General features: G+C 43.0%; 1 protein-coding gene across 2 annotated transcripts in view; it reads left to right on the forward strand.

The window, feature by feature from the left end:
* The first annotated feature begins 775 nt into the window (after positions 1-775).
* Positions 776-18,509, forward strand: part of tmem192 (transmembrane protein 192) — a 51,185-nt gene continuing 33,451 nt past the window's right edge. For both annotated transcript variants that reach the window (XM_045217816.1, XM_045217817.1), the window contains exons 1-2: positions 776-943; positions 1,717-1,869. In XM_045217816.1, the coding sequence (XP_045073751.1) occupies positions 929-943; positions 1,717-1,869 (168 nt within the window). In that variant the 5' untranslated portion in view covers positions 776-928. The remainder of the gene's footprint in view (positions 944-1,716; positions 1,870-18,509) is intronic.

Consider the following 18,509-nt stretch of genomic DNA (forward strand, 5'->3'; position numbering starts at 1 on the left):
ATATTTTGATATATATATATATATATATATATTTTTTTTTTTTACTGAATTTTCAGGGGATGCTGCAGCTCTGTTTTATTATTGAGTCTATTGTATGATCTAGGGCCAAAAGTAGTTCACTATGTAGGGAATAGGGTGCCATTTGAGACAAACCATAGGTTTAACAGGTCTCCTGACACTGCTGCTGTTCTGCGCTCATCAATCATAATGCTGAAGGCAGCCATTGTAAACATCCGTAGACTGTATACACAACCAAGGCTATGCTAATCGATGTGTGATGGAGTATTGGCACAACCTGGTGGCCATCAACAGTACTACAGCCACCGCCTGCGAGACACAAGCCAAGGCAGTTGGGGAAAAGTTGCCCTCCTGTGGATGATAATGGTATAACAGTCAGACTCAAATGGTAACACAATGAGCTTTGGCAGTGGCACCACAGGGTTAGTTATACAAATCTTTGGTGGCACTGTACATCAAAACTAAAATCCCGACACTGAGTTAACGATAATGTGTCTTAAAGACAGCGAGGTTTTTTTTTCACCTTTATCATTTAAAACATCACGGCCCTCGTCAACAGATACATTAATCCTCTCACTGTAACTAAAGACAGGATATTATATTGTATTTAATAGTACAATATCAGGCAAGATGTCAAACCATGTTTAAAGCCAATTTTTGTGCGGTGGTCTTTGGAATTTATTGAAATGGGGGGAAAAAAGCTACTGAGAAAACTATAAGGTGGAACCATTTATGGGACAGTGGGCAGCCCGCCCGGACCAATAACAGAGGAGCACAGCTGTCACGCGAAAGCAGACCTAGCCACCAAAACAAATACTTTTTAATGCAAATGCTGTGTGTGTTTGCTTTCTAAATCTTTCGCTTGAAGAGCTAACCGGTGCGACTTAAACACACCATTGAATCGAAAGGGATGTCGCACCATGCAGTAAGTCACGATACTGAACTGTCTTGTTCCGTGTTGTGGTCAGCCACAAACTGCTAACATTAGCTAGCTAGCTAGTCGGTTAGCTTGTTAGTTATCCTGCCGGTAGCAGTAGGCCCCAGATGGCGATATTGAGTCGTTTCAGCCGTCTGCCGGCCTTTGGGCTATTCAGCTATCTATCTATCTACCTAGCTAACGTTACCTCTGTTAATATCTGATATGAAACAAACCGATTCTTCAGCTAGCAGATATTTAAAAATGTTACAGTTCATATGTTGAACTGTCTTTTCTCTTCAGTAGCTGGGTGAGACTGAGACGGGACGAGGTTAGTTAGTTAGCTAGCCAAGTTCTTGTTGTTTCTCTCGGGGTGTGTATTGTCACCTGGTGGCGCTGTTGGGTTTAACTAGAAGTCTATAAACTCAAGAGTCGCAACCTTTCAGAATCCCCTTTATTCGCACATTTACACATACTCAGAATTTGACTTGGTGATATGGTGTGATATGCTGCTAGCGATAGATAACATATAGAGGCAGAATTTACAGTTTACATACATTATATACAAAATAGATCAAGTGAACATAGAACTGTAGAGTATGAGAGAATTTACAGTGAGGAAATGCAATTTACTGTATAAATATATCTAAATGCAGAGGTGGTAAGCTCTGTTTTCTGTTGTGTAAATCCAAGGTTCTCTGTTGTTTTTTAGTTTAACCATGATAAAGTGCAATGTAAAGCTGATCTGTCAGTGTGTGTGTGTGTGTGTGTGTGTGTGACAGGTCAGTTCATCAGTAGATGTGTCTCAGAGTGTTGAGGAGGACCCTTTAGTGGACGGACCGCTGATCCCCCCTGATGCCCTGCAGTCTGCTATCAGGAGAGAATTCACTACTCTCCACACACACTGTCCTGCTGTTCTACTGATACTGCTGGAGGTACACATCCCTGTTGTAGTGTATAACCACACACACATCCCTGTTGTAGTGTATAACCACACACATCCCTGTTGTAGTGTATAACCACACACACATCCCTGTTGTAGTGTATAACCACACACACATCCCTGTTGTAGTGTATAACCACACACACATCTCTGTTGTAGTGTATAACCACACACACATCCCTGTTGTAGTGTATAACCACACACATCCCTGTTGTAGTGTATAACCACACACACATCCCTGTTGTAGTGTATAACCACACACACATCCCTGTTGTAGTGTATAACCACACATCCCTGTTGTAGTGTATAACCACACACACATCCCTGTTGTAGTGTATAACCACACATCCCTGTTGTAGTGTATAACCACACACATCCCTGTTGTAGTGTATAACCACACATCCCTGTTGTAGTGTATAACCACACATCCCTGTTGTAGTGTATAACCACACACATCCCTGTTGTAGTGTATAACCACACATCCCTGTTGTAGTGTATAACCACACACATCCCTGTTGTAGTGTATAACCACACATCCCTGTTGTAGTGTATAACCACACACATCCCTGTTGTAGTGTATAACCACACACATCCCTGTTGTAGTGTATAACCACACACACATCCCTGTTGTAGTGTATAACCACACACACATCCCTGTTGTAGTGTATAACCACACACATCCCTGTTGTAGTGTATAACCACACATCCCTGTTGTAGTGTATAACCACACACATCCCTGTTGTAGTGTATAACCACACACACATCCCTGTTGTAGTGTATAACCACACACATCCCTGTTGTAGTGTATAACCACACACACATCCCTGTTGTAGTGTATAACCACACATCCCTGTTGTAGTGTATAACCACACATCCCTGTTGTAGTGTATAACCACACATCCCTGTTGTAGTGTATAACCACACATCCCTGTTGTAGTGTATAACCACACACACATCCCTGTTGTAGTGTATAACCACACACACATCCCTGTTGTAGTGTATAACCACACATCCCTGTTGTAGTGTATAACCACACACACATCCCTGTTGTAGTGTATAACCACACACACATCCCTGTTGTAGTGTATAACCACACACACATCCCTGTTGTAGTGTATAACCACACACACATCCCTGTTGTAGTGTATAACCACACACACATCCCTGTTGTAGTGTATAACCACACACATCCCTGTTGTAGTGTATAACCACACATCCCTGTTGTAGTGTATAACCACACACACATCCCTGTTGTAGTGTATAACCACACACACATCCCTGTTGTAGTGTATAACCACACACACATCCCTGTTGTAGTGTATAACCACACACACATCCCTGTTGTAGTGTATAACCACACACACATCCCTGTTGTAGTGTATAACCACACACACATCCCTGTTGTAGTGTATAACCACACACACATCCCTGTTGTAGTGTATAACCACACACACATCCCTGTTGTAGTGTATAACCACACACACATCCCTGTTGTAGTGTATACCACACACACATCCCTGTTGTAGTGTATAACCACACACATCCCTGTTGTAGTGTATAACCACACACATCCCTGTTGTAGTGTATAACCACACACACATCCCTGTTGTAGTGTATAACCACACACACATCCCTGTTGTAGTGTATAACCACACACACATCCCTGTTGTAGTGTATAACCACACACACATCCCTGTTGTAGTGTATAACCACACACACATCCCTGTTGTAGTGTATAACCACACACATCCCTGTTGTAGTGTATAACCACACACACATCCCTGTTGTAGTGTATAACCACACACATCCCTGTTGTAGTGTATAACCACACACACATCCCTGTTGTAGTGTATAACCACACACACATCCCTGTTGTAGTGTATAACCACACACACATCCCTGTTGTAGTGTATAACCACACACACATCCCTGTTGTAGTGTATAACCACACACACATCCCTGTTGTAGTGTATAACCACACACACATCCCTGTTGTAGTGTATAACCACACACATCCCTGTTGTAGTGTATAACACACACACATCCCTGTTGTAGTGTATAACCACACACACATCCCTGTTGTAGTGTATAACCACACACACATCCCTGTTGTAGTGTATAACACCACACATCCCTGTTGTAGTGTATAACCACACACATCCCTGTTGTAGTGTATAACCACACACACATCCCTGTTGTAGTGTATAACCACACATCCCTGTTGTAGTGTATAACCACACACATCCCTGTTGTAGTGTATAACCACACACATCCCTGTTGTAGTGTATAACCACACATCCCTGTTGTAGTGTATAACCACACGTCCCTGTTGTAGTGTATAACCACACACATCCCTGTTGTAGTGTATAACCACACACATCCCTGTTGTAGTGTATAACCACACACACATCCCTGTTGTAGTGTATAACCACACACATCCCTGTTGTAGTGTATAACCACACACACATCCCTGTTGTAGTGTATAACCACACACATCCCTGTTGTAGTGTATAACCACACACACATCCCTGTTGTAGTGTATAACCACACACATCCCTGTTGTAGTGTATAACCACACACATCCCTGTTGTAGTGTATAACCACACACATCCCTGTTGTAGTGTATAACCACACACACATCCCTGTTGTAGTGTATAACCACACACATCCCTGTTGTAGTGTATAACCCACACACATCCCTGTTGTAGTGTATAACCACACACATCCCTGTTGTAGTGTATAACCACACACATCCCTGTTGTAGTGTATAACCACACACATCCCTGTTGTAGTGTATAACCACACACATCCCTGTTGTAGTGTATAACCACACACACATCCCTGTTGTAGTGTATAACCACACACATCCCTGTTGTAGTGTATAACCACACACATCCCTGTTGTAGTGTATAACCACCACACATCCCTGTTGTAGTGTATAACCACACACATCCCTGTTGTAGTGTATAACCACACACATCCCTGTTGTAGTGTATAACCACACACATCCCTGTTGTAGTGTATAACACACACATCCCTGTTGTAGTGTATAACCACACACACATCCCTGTTGTAGTGTATAACCACACACATCCCTGTTGTAGTGTATAACCACACACATCCCTGTTGTAGTGTATAACCACACACACATCCCTGTTGTAGTGTATAACCACACATCCCTGTTGTAGTGTATAACCACACACACATCCCTGTTGTAGTGTATAACCACACACATCCCTGTTGTAGTGTATAACCACACACATCCCTGTTGTAGTGTATAACCACACACATCCCTGTTGTAGTGTATAACCACACACATCCCTGTTGTAGTGTATAACCACACATCCCTGTTGTAGTGTATAACCACACACACATCCCTGTTGTAGTGTATAACCACACATCCCTGTTGTAGTGTATAACCACACACATCCCTGTTGTAGTGTATAACCACACACATCCCTGTTGTAGTGTATAACCACACACACATCCCTGTTGTAGTGTATAACACACACACATCCCTGTTGTAGTGTATAACCACACACATCCCTGTTGTAGTGTATAACCACACACACATCCCTGTTGTAGTGTATAACCACACACACATCCCTGTTGTAGTGTATAACACACACACATCCCTGTTGTAGTGTATAACCACACACACATCCCTGTTGTAGTGTATAACACACACACATCCCTGTTGTAGTGTATAACCACACACACATCCCTGTTGTAGTGTATAACCACACACACATCCCTGTTGTAGTGTATAACCACACACATCCCTGTTGTAGTGTATAACCACACATCCCTGTTGTAGTGTATAACCCACACACATCCCTGTTGTAGTGTATAACCACACATCCCTGTTGTAGTGTATAACCACACACACATCCCTGTTGTAGTGTATAACCACACATCCCTGTTGTAGTGTATAACCACACATCCCTGTTGTAGTGTATAACCACACATCCCTGTTGTAGTGTATAACCACACACATCCCTGTTGTAGTGTATAACCACACATCCCTGTTGTAGTGTATAACCACACACACATCCCTGTTGTAGTGTATAACCACACACACATCCCTGTTGTAGTGTATAACCACACATCCCTGTTGTAGTGTATAACCACACACATCCCTGTTGTAGTGTATAACCACACATCCCTGTTGTAGTGTATAACCACACACACATCCCTGTTGTAGTGTATAACCACACACACATCCCTGTTGTAGTGTATAACCACACACACATCCCTGTTGTAGTGTATAACCACACATCCCTGTTGTAGTGTATAACCACACATCCCTGTTGTAGTGTATAACCACACATCCCTGTTGTAGTGTATAACCACACACATCCCTGTTGTAGTGTATAACCACACACATCCCTGTTGTAGTGTATAACCACACACACATCCCTGTTGTAGTGTATAACCACACATCCCTGTTGTAGTGTATAACACACACACATCCCTGTTGTAGTGTATAACACACACATCCCTGTTGTAGTGTATAACCACACACATCCCTGTTGTAGTGTATAACACACACACATCCCTGTTGTAGTGTATAACCACACACACATCCCTGTTGTAGTGTATAACCACACACATCCCTGTTGTAGTGTATAACCACACACACATCCCTGTTGTAGTGTATAACCACACACACATCCCTGTTGTAGTGTATAACCACACACACATCCCTGTTGTAGTGTATAACACACACACATCCCTGTTGTAGTGTATAACCACACACACATCCCTGTTGTAGTGTATAACCACACACATCCCTGTTGTAGTGTATAACCACACACATCCCTGTTGTAGTGTATAACCACACACACATCCCTGTTGTAGTGTATAACCACACACATCCCTGTTGTAGTGTATAACCACACATCCCTGTTGTAGTGTATAACCACACATCCCTGTTGTAGTGTATAACCACACACACATCCCTGTTGTAGTGTATAACCACACACATCCCTGTTGTAGTGTATAAACACACACATCCCTGTTGTAGTGTATAACCACACACACATCCCTGTTGTAGTGTATAACCACACACATCCCTGTTGTAGTGTATAACACACACACATCCCTGTTGTAGTGTATAACCACACACACATCCCTGTTGTAGTGTATAACCACACACATCCCTGTTGTAGTGTATAACCACACACATCCCTGTTGTAGTGTATAACCACACACACATCCCTGTTGTAGTGTATAACCACACACACATCCCTGTTGTAGTGTATAACCACACACACATCCCTGTTGTAGTGTATAACCACACACATCCCTGTTGTAGTGTATAACCACACACACATCCCTGTTGTAGTGTATAACCACACACACATCCCTGTTGTAGTGTATAACCACACACATCCCTGTTGTAGTGTATAACCACACACACATCCCTGTTGTAGTGTATAACCACACATCCCTGTTGTAGTGTATAACCACACACACATCCCTGTTGTAGTGTATAACCACACACACATCCCTGTTGTAGTGTATAACCACACACATCCCTGTTGTAGTGTATAACCACACACATCCCTGTTGTAGTGTATAACCACCACACATCCCTGTTGTAGTGTATAACCACACACATCCCTGTTGTAGTGTATAACCACACACATCCCTGTTGTAGTGTATAACCACACACACATCCCTGTTGTAGTGTATAACACCACACATCCCTGTTGTAGTGTATAACCACACACACATCCCTGTTGTAGTGTATAACCACACACACATCCCTGTTGTAGTGTATAACCACACACACATCCCTGTTGTAGTGTATAACACACACACATCCCTGTTGTAGTGTATAACCACACACACATCCCTGTTGTAGTGTATAACCACACACACATCCCTGTTGTAGTGTATAACCACACACATCCCTGTTGTAGTGTATAACCACACATCCCTGTTGTAGTGTATAACCACACACACATCCCTGTTGTAGTGTATAACCACACATCCCTGTTGTAGTGTATAACCACACACACATCCCTGTTGTAGTGTATAACCACACACACATCCCTGTTGTAGTGTATAACACACACACATCCCTGTTGTAGTGTATAACCACACACACATCCCTTTTGTAGTGTATAACACACACACATCCCTGTTGTAGTGTATAACCACACACATCCCTGTTGTAGTGTATAACCACACACACATCCCTGTTGTAGTGTATAACCACACACACATCCCTGTTGTAGTGTATAACCACACATCCCTGTTGTAGTGTATAACCACACACACATCCCTGTTGTAGTGTATAACCACACACATCCCTGTTGTAGTGTATAACCACACATCCCTGTTGTAGTGTATAACCACACACACATCCCTGTTGTAGTGTATAACCACACACATCCCTGTTGTAGTGTATAACCACACACATCCCTGTTGTAGTGTATAACCACACACACATCCCTGTTGTAGTGTATAACCACACACATCCCTGTTGTAGTGTATAACCACACACACATCCCTGTTGTAGTGTATAACCACACACACATCCCTGTTGTAGTGTATAACCACACACATCCCTGTTGTAGTGTATAACACACACACATCCCTGTTGTAGTGTATAACCCACACATCCCTGTTGTAGTGTATAACCACACATCCCTGTTGTAGTGTATAACACACACACATCCCTGTTGTAGTGTATAACCACACACACATCCCTGTTGTAGTGTATAACCACACACATCCCTGTTGTAGTGTATAACCACACACATCCCTGTTGTAGTGTATAACCACACACACATCCCTGTTGTAGTGTATAACCACACACATCCCTGTTGTAGTGTATAACCACACACACATCCCTGTTGTAGTGTATAACCACACACATCCCTGTTGTAGTGTATAACCACACATCCCTGTTGTAGTGTATAACCACACACACATCCCTGTTGTAGTGTATAACCACACACACATCCCTGTTGTAGTGTATAACCACACACACATCCCTGTTGTAGTGTATAACACACACACATCCCTGTTGTAGTGTATAACACACACACATCCCTGTTGTAGTGTATAACCACCACACATCCCTGTTGTAGTGTATAACCCACACACATCCCTGTTGTAGTGTATAACCACACACATCCCTGTTGTAGTGTATAACACACACACATCCCTGTTGTAGTGTATAACCACACACATCCCTGTTGTAGTGTATAACCACACATCCCTGTTGTAGTGTATAACCACACATCCCTGTTGTAGTGTATAACCACACACATCCCTGTTGTAGTGTATAACCACACACATCCCTGTTGTAGTGTATAACCACACACATCCCTGTTGTAGTGTATAACCACACACATCCCTGTTGTAGTGTATAACCACACACACATCCCTGTTGTAGTGTATAACCACACACACATCCCTGTTGTAGTGTATAACCACACACATCCCTGTTGTAGTGTATAACCCACACATCCCTGTTGTAGTGTATAACACACACATCCCTGTTGTAGTGTATAACCACACACACATCCCTGTTGTAGTGTATAACCACACACATCCCTGTTGTAGTGTATAACCACACACACATCCCTGTTGTAGTGTATAACCACACATCCCTGTTGTAGTGTATAACCACACATCCCTGTTGTAGTGTATAACCACACACACATCCCTGTTGTAGTGTATAACCACACACATCCCTGTTGTAGTGTATAACCACACACATCCCTGTTGTAGTGTATAACCACACACACATCCCTGTTGTAGTGTATAACCACACACATCCCTGTTGTAGTGTATAACCACACACACATCCCTGTTGTAGTGTATAACACACACACATCCCTGTTGTAGTGTATAACACACACACATCCCTGTTGTAGTGTATAACCACACACACATCCCTGTTGTAGTGTATAACCACACACATCCCTGTTGTAGTGTATAACCACACACACATCCCTGTTGTAGTGTATAACCACACACATCCCTGTTGTAGTGTATAACCACACACATCCCTGTTGTAGTGTATAACCACACACACATCCCTGTTGTAGTGTATAACCACACACACATCCCTGTTGTAGTGTATAACCACACACACATCCCTGTTGTAGTGTATAACACACACACATCCCTGTTGTAGTGTATAACCACACACATCCCTGTTGTAGTGTATAACCACACATCCCTGTTGTAGTGTATAACCACACACATCCCTGTTGTAGTGTATAACCACACACATCCCTGTTGTAGTGTATAACCACACACACATCCCTGTTGTAGTGTATAACCACACACACATCCCTGTTGTAGTGTATAACCACACACACATCCCTGTTGTAGTGTATAACCACACACATCCCTGTTGTAGTGTATAACCACACACACATCCCTGTTGTAGTGTATAACCACACACACATCCCTGTTGTAGTGTATAACCACACACACATCCCTGTTGTAGTGTATAACCACACACACATCCCTGTTGTAGTGTATAACCACACACACATCCCTGTTGTAGTGTATAACCACACACACATCCCTGTTGTAGTGTATAACACACACACATCCCTGTTGTAGTGTATAACACACACACATCCCTGTTGTAGTGTATAACCACACACATCCCTGTTGTAGTGTATAACACACACATCCCTGTTGTAGTGTATAACCACACATCCCTGTTGTAGTGTATAACCACACACACATCCCTGTTGTAGTGTATAACCACACACACATCCCTGTTGTAGTGTATAACCACACACATCCCTGTTGTAGTGTATAACCACACACATCCCTGTTGTAGTGTATAACCACACACACATCCCTGTTGTAGTGTATAACCACACACACATCCCTGTTGTAGTGTATAACCACACACACATCCCTGTTGTAGTGTATAACCACACACACATCCCTGTTGTAGTGTATAACCACACACACACATCCCTGTTGTAGTGTATAACCACACACACATCCCTGTTGTAGTGTATAACCACACACACATCCCTGTTGTAGTGTATAACCACACACACATCCCTGTTGTAGTGTATAACCACACACACATCCCTGTTGTAGTGTATAACCACACACACATCCCTGTTGTAGTGTATAACCACACATCCCTGTTGTAGTGTATAACCACACACACATCCCTGTTGTAGTGTATAACCACACACACATCCCTGTTGTAGTGTATAACCACACACACATCCCTGTTGTAGTGTATAACCACACACATCCCTGTTGTAGTGTATAACCACACACACATCCCTGTTGTAGTGTATAACCACACACACATCCCTGTTGTAGTGTATAACCACACACACATCCCTGTTGTAGTGTATAACCACACACATCCCTGTTGTAGTGTATAACACACACACATCCCTGTTGTAGTGTATAACCACACACACATCCCTGTTGTAGTGTATAACCACACACATCCCTGTTGTAGTGTATAACCACACACACATCCCTGTTGTAGTGTATAACCACACACACATCCCTGTTGTAGTGTATAACCACACACACATCCCTGTTGTAGTGTATAACCACACACATCCCTGTTGTAGTGTATAACCACACACACATCCCTGTTGTAGTGTATAACCACACACATCCCTGTTGTAGTGTATAACCACACACACATCCCTGTTGTAGTGTATAACCACACACACATCCCTGTTGTAGTGTATAACCACACACACATCCCTGTTGTAGTGTATAACCACACACATCCCTGTTGTAGTGTATAACCACACACATCCCTGTTGTAGTGTATAACCACACACATCCCTGTTGTAGTGTATAACCACACACATCCCTGTTGTAGTGTATAACCACACACACATCCCTGTTGTAGTGTATAACCACACATCCCTGTTGTAGTGTATAACCACACACATCCCTGTTGTAGTGTATAACCACACATCCCTGTTGTAGTGTATAACCACACACACATCCCTGTTGTAGTGTATAACCACACATCCCTGTTGTAGTGTATAACCACACATCCCTGTTGTAGTGTATAACCACACACACATCCCTGTTGTAGTGTATAACCACACATCCCTGTTGTAGTGTATAACCACACACACATCCCTGTTGTAGTGTATAACCACACACACATCCCTGTTGTAGTGTATAACCACACATCCCTGTTGTAGTGTATAACCACACACACATCCCTGTTGTAGTGTATAACCACACACACATCCCTGTTGTAGTGTATAACCACACACACATCCCTGTTGTAGTGTATAACCACACACACATCCCTGTTGTAGTGTATAACCACACACATCCCTGTTGTAGTGTATAACCACACACATCCCTGTTGTAGTGTATAACCACACACATCCCTGTTGTAGTGTATAACCACACATCCCTGTTGTAGTGTATAACCACACATCTCTGTTGTAGTGTATAACCACACACATCCCTGTTGTAGTGTATAACCACACACATCCCTGTTGTAGTGTATAACCACACACATCCCTGTTGTAGTGTATAACCACACACACATCCCTGTTGTAGTGTATAACCACACACACATCCCTGTTGTAGTGTATAACCACACACACATCCCTGTTGTAGTGTATAACCACACACACATCCCTGTTGTAGTGTATAACCACACACACATCCCTGTTGTAGTGTATAACCACACACATCCCTGTTGTAGTGTATAACCACACACACATCCCTGTTGTAGTGTATAACCACACACACATCTCTGTTGTAGTGTATAACCACACACACATCTCTGTTGTAGTGTATAACCACACACATCCCTGTTGTAGTGTATAACCACACACATCCCTGTTGTAGTGTATAACCACACATCCCTGTTGTAGTGTATAACCACACATCCCTGTTGTAGTGTATAACCACACATCCCTGTTGTAGTGTATAACCACACACATCCCTGTTGTAGTGTATAACCACACATCCCTGTTGTAGTGTATAACCACACACACATCCCTGTTGTAGTGTATAACCACACACATCCCTGTTGTAGTGTATAACCACACACACATCCCTGTTGTAGTGTATAACCACACACATCCCTGTTGTAGTGTATAACACACACACATCCCTGTTGTAGTGTATAACCACACACACATCCCTGTTGTAGTGTATAACCACACACATCCCTGTTGTAGTGTATAACCACACACACATCCCTGTTGTAGTGTATAACACACACATCCCTGTTGTAGTGTATAACCACACACATCCCTGTTGTAGTGTATAACCACACACACATCCCTGTTGTAGTGTATAACCACACACATCCCTGTTGTAGTGTATAACCACACACATCCCTGTTGTAGTGTATAACACACACATCCCTGTTGTAGTGTATAACCACACACATCCCTGTTGTAGTGTATAACCACACATCCCTGTTGTAGTGTATAACCACACACACATCCCTGTTGTAGTGTATAACCACACATCCCTGTTGTAGTGTATAACCACACATCCCTGTTGTAGTGTATAACCACACACATCCCTGTTGTAGTGTATAACCACACACACATCCCTGTTGTAGTGTATAACCACACATCCCTGTTGTAGTGTATAACCACACACATCCCTGTTGTAGTGTATAACCACACACACATCCCTGTTGTAGTGTATAACCACACACACATCCCTGTTGTAGTGTATAACCACACACATCCCTGTTGTAGTGTATAACCACACACATCCCTGTTGTAGTGTATAACCACACATCCCTGTTGTAGTGTATAACCACACACACATCCCTGTTGTAGTGTATAACCACACACACATCCCTGTTGTAGTGTATAACCACACACATCCCTGTTGTAGTGTATAACCACACACATCCCTGTTGTAGTGTATAACCACACACATCCCTGTTGTAGTGTATAACCACACATCCCTGTTGTAGTGTATAACCACACACACATCCCTGTTGTAGTGTATAACCACACACACATCCCTGTTGTAGTGTATAACCAAACACATCCCTGTTGTAGTGTATAACCACACACACATCCCTGTTGTAGTGTATAACCACACACATCCCTGTTGTAGTGTATAACCACACACACATCTCTGTTGTAGTGTATAACCACACACACATCCCTGTTGTAGTGTATAACCACACACACATCCCTGTTGTAGTGTATAACCACACACACATCCCTGTTGTAGTGTATAACCACACACACATCTCTGTTGTAGTGTATAACCACACACACATCCCTGTTGTAGTGTATAACCACACACATCCCTGTTGTAGTGTATAACCACACACATCCCTGTTGTAGTGTATAACCACACACACATCCCTGTTGTAGTGTATAACCACACACATCCCTGTTGTAGTGTATAACCACACACACATCCCTGTTGTAGTGTATAACCACACACATCCCTGTTGTAGTGTATAACCACACACACATCCCTGTTGTAGTGTATAACCACACATCCCTGTTGTAGTGTATAACCACACACATCCCTGTTGTAGTGTATAACCACACACACATCCCTGTTGTAGTGTATAACCACACACATCCCTGTTGTAGTGTATAACCACACACATCCCTGTTGTAGTGTATAACCACACACACATCCCTGTTGTAGTGTATAACCACACACATCCCTGTTGTAGTGTATAACCACACACACATCCCTGTTGTAGTGTATAACCACACACATCCCTGTTGTAGTGTATAACCACACACATCCCTGTTGTAGTGTATAACCACACATCTCTGTTGTAGTGTATAACCACACATCCCTGTTGTAGTGTATAACCACACACACATCCCTGTTGTAGTGTATAACCACACATCCCTGTTGTAGTGTATAACCACACACATCCCTGTTGTAGTGTATAACCACACATCCCTGTTGTAGTGTATAACCACACACATCCCTGTTGTAGTGTATAACCACACACATCCCTGTTGTAGTGTATAACCACACATCCCTGTTGTAGTGTATAACCACACACATCCCTGTTGTAGTGTATAACCACACACACATCCCTGTTGTAGTGTATAACCACACATCCCTGTTGTAGTGTATAACCACACATCCCTGTTGTAGTGTATAACCACACACATCCCTGTTGTAGTGTATAACCACACACACATCTCTGTTGTAGTGTATAACCACACACACATCCCTGTTGTAGTGTATAACCACACATCCCTGTTGTAGTGTATAACCACACACATCCCTGTTGTAGTGTATAACCACACACATCCCTGTTGTAGTGTATAACCACACACACATCCCTGTTGTAGTGTATAACCACACACACACACATCCCTGTTGTAGTGTATAACCACACACACACACATCCCTGTTGTAGTGTATAACCACACACACACACATCCCTGTTGTAGTGTATAACCACACACACACACATCCCTGTTGTAGTGTATAACCACACACATATCCCTGTTGTAGTGTATAACCACACACACATCCCTGTTGTAGTGTATAACCACACACACACATCCCTGTTGTAGTGTATGACCACACATCCCTGTTGTAGTGTATAACCACACACACATCCCTGTTGTAGTGTATAACCACACATCCCTGTTGTAGTGTATAACCACACACACATCCCTGTTGTAGTGTATAACCACTGTAGTGGCTTCCTTTCCTCTTTACCATAGCCACTGCCCTAGCCTGAAGCGGGGTTGTTTCGGACGCATACAGTCCACACTCAACGTTTCCAAACGGCCAAACATTCAATGAGATCCAGGGATATAGTGCAACAAAAAATGTTTATTCTTCTTATCTAACAAAAAGGTATTCTCCAATCAACTTAAAGCAGAGATTACTTGAAATGCAAATACATAATATAATATGACCTGTCTGTCTGTATTTCTGTATGTCTATATGGTCAAAAAACTATACCGCTCCCGCATCTAGCAAGGACTCCCCCCCGAAGGCCCAACTTCCTGCCTTTATACTAACACAATTAACACAGTACAATGAATGGGCAAGAGGGGGGGCCAAAAACTGAGTTACACTAATAACAAATGAATATATCTCAATCCAGTAAATAAATCATAAAGGTACGTACCTAATATTTCATCATATACATTAATATTTAATATATTTACACAAATGTACATGGAGCTCAGTATGTTCAGTCTTTTATACAAAATATGCCCAAATCGGCTCTAACATACCGGCCCCTAATTGTTGACTGCACTGAATGCACAACAATTACTTAATATTCAAACGTAGAGCCAATACAAAAACATTCTATACCAGAGCACCATTACAGTTCATAGCTATATACAAATATACAAGGTGCCATATAGGAAAATAGTCCATAGATCTCAGTCTGAGTTGAAGTGTAAAGGTGTTCAACTTCCAAAAAATGTCAAGAGTTTGACGTCCACAAAATGTATGACATCAAAGAATGTAAGAGTACGACATCAACGAATCAGAGGTGCACGTGATTCAAAGATGGAGCACTGTGTGTGTGTGTGTGTGTGTCTCACTTCGTCGCCTCAAGGAGCAGACAGAGTTTATTGATAGGTCTCTGTAGGATATTGGTCTTAGTCTTAACCATGACGCTCCGGACAAGACCTTTGGCCCCTGGCAAAGCCTTCACCACACGCCCCATTAGCCAAGAGTTCCTTGGGGCGGTGTCATCGACGATGACCACAAGGTCACCAGGACTGAAGTTTCTCTTAGTTTTGTTCCACTTGTTCCGCTCCTGCATAAGTGGAAGATACTCCCCTGATCCATCTCTTCCAGAAGAGGTCAGTGATATATTGTACTTGCTTCCATCTCCTTCGTGAGTATAGGTCACTTCTCTGGAATAGTCCTGGTGGCAGGACTGGCTTTGCTTTCAGATGAAGCAGATGGTTCGGAGTCAGGGGTTCTAGATCGTTAGGGTCATTTGTTACAGTAGTGATTGGTCTGTCGTTCATAATCGCCTCAACTTCACACAAGGCTGTCTGCAAAGCCTCATCATCCAGTACTTGCTCTTTAAGGACTGAATAGAGGATCTTTTTCACCAGTCGGATCAACCTCTCCCATACCCCCCATGGTGGGCTCCAGAGGGAGGGTTGAATGACCATGTCACTCCTTCCTTCAGTAATTTATTTTGAATCTTGTTGTGATCCAGCTCTTTCAGAGCTTCTCCTAGCTCTCTGTGTGTTCCAACAAAGTTGGTGCCATTGTCTGTTCTGATACTTGTTACTGGGCCCCTTCGACAGATGAACCTGCGTAGGGCATTGATGCAGGAATCAGTATCCAGATAACTAGCAACTTCTAGATGGACAGCTCGACTCACAAGGCAAGTAAAGATCACACCATACCGCTTCACATGAACGCGGCCTCGCTTCACCTCTATGGGGCCAAAGTAATCTATGCCCACATGGGTGAAAGGCGGCAAATCAGGTGCTACCCGATCTTGTGGAAGGTCAGCCATCTTCTGTTCCCCAGCTCTAGCTTGCATCCGCCTGCAGAAGACACAGCTCTTAAGGATCTTCCTTGCTAAGGAGTTGGCACAGGGTATCCAATATCGCTGGCGAAGTCTAGAAAGCATGTGACCTCTCCCAGAGTGGCCAACCTGCTCATGGATGTGGAGTAAGATCAGTCTGGAGATGTAGGAGTCTTTGGGCAGGATCATAGGATTCTTTAGTTCCGTAGGCATAGCAGCTTTGCTTAACCTTCCTCCTACTCTCAGAATGCCATTGTCAACTATTGGATCAAGCTTACAGATTGAGCCGCTTCTCTTGGCACATTGTTTTCCTTTTACAACTAGTGCAATTTCTTGTTTAAAGTGCTGTCGTTGCTCAAATCGAATGATGACCTTTTCTGCTTCATCTAGGTCATCTACAGACAGACTTTCTTTTCCAAACGTCAGTTTGAACTTGTCAATTTGTTCCTTCAGTGAGTTTGTCAGACTCTGATCTGATCCTGGATCAGTTTGGGTGAGAACTTTCTTTTTCTGGCTTAACTGTAGTAGAAGTCTCTTCAGTTTCAGCATCCAGGCAACTGCTTTCTTCAAGCTGTTCCATGTTGAATAGTACTCAATCAGTTTGCTGGTCGGACTCTTTTCTTCCACACATGTACTGTTTACGATGACGTCTTTTCTCACCTCTGGATCATCTGGAGGGATGGAGCCAAGCTCCTCGGGGACTTTCGGCCATTGTGTTTCTGTTTTCTCCAGGAATTCTGGTCCTTTGCGCCATCTCTTTGAGTTCAGGAAAGTTTCAACATGTAATCCTCTTGAGGCATCATCGGCTGGGTTGTGTTTGGAGTTCAAATACCTCCACTGTTTTGCTTTCGATAGGTCACGGATCATAGCAACCCTATTAGCCACAAAAGTATGGAATCTCTTGGTATCGTTGCGGATGTATTTTAGCACCGACTGGCTGTCTGTCCAGAAAGTTGACTCCTCAAGTTCAATCTGGAGCTCCAACCTTAACATACTGTCCACTCGCACTGCCAATGTTGCTGCAGCAAGTTCCAGTCTGGGGATCGTCATCTGCTTGAGTGGAGTCACCCTTGATTTCCCCAGTATGAATGCGATGTGGACCTTTTCCATAACGTTTGTGAACCTAAGGTAGCTTGCCGTGCCATAACCTTGTT

The sequence above is a fragment of the Coregonus clupeaformis genome, unplaced genomic scaffold (genome assembly GCF_020615455.1).
Source record: "Coregonus clupeaformis isolate EN_2021a unplaced genomic scaffold, ASM2061545v1 scaf1243, whole genome shotgun sequence".
NCBI lineage: Eukaryota > Metazoa > Chordata > Actinopteri > Salmoniformes > Salmonidae > Coregonus > Coregonus clupeaformis.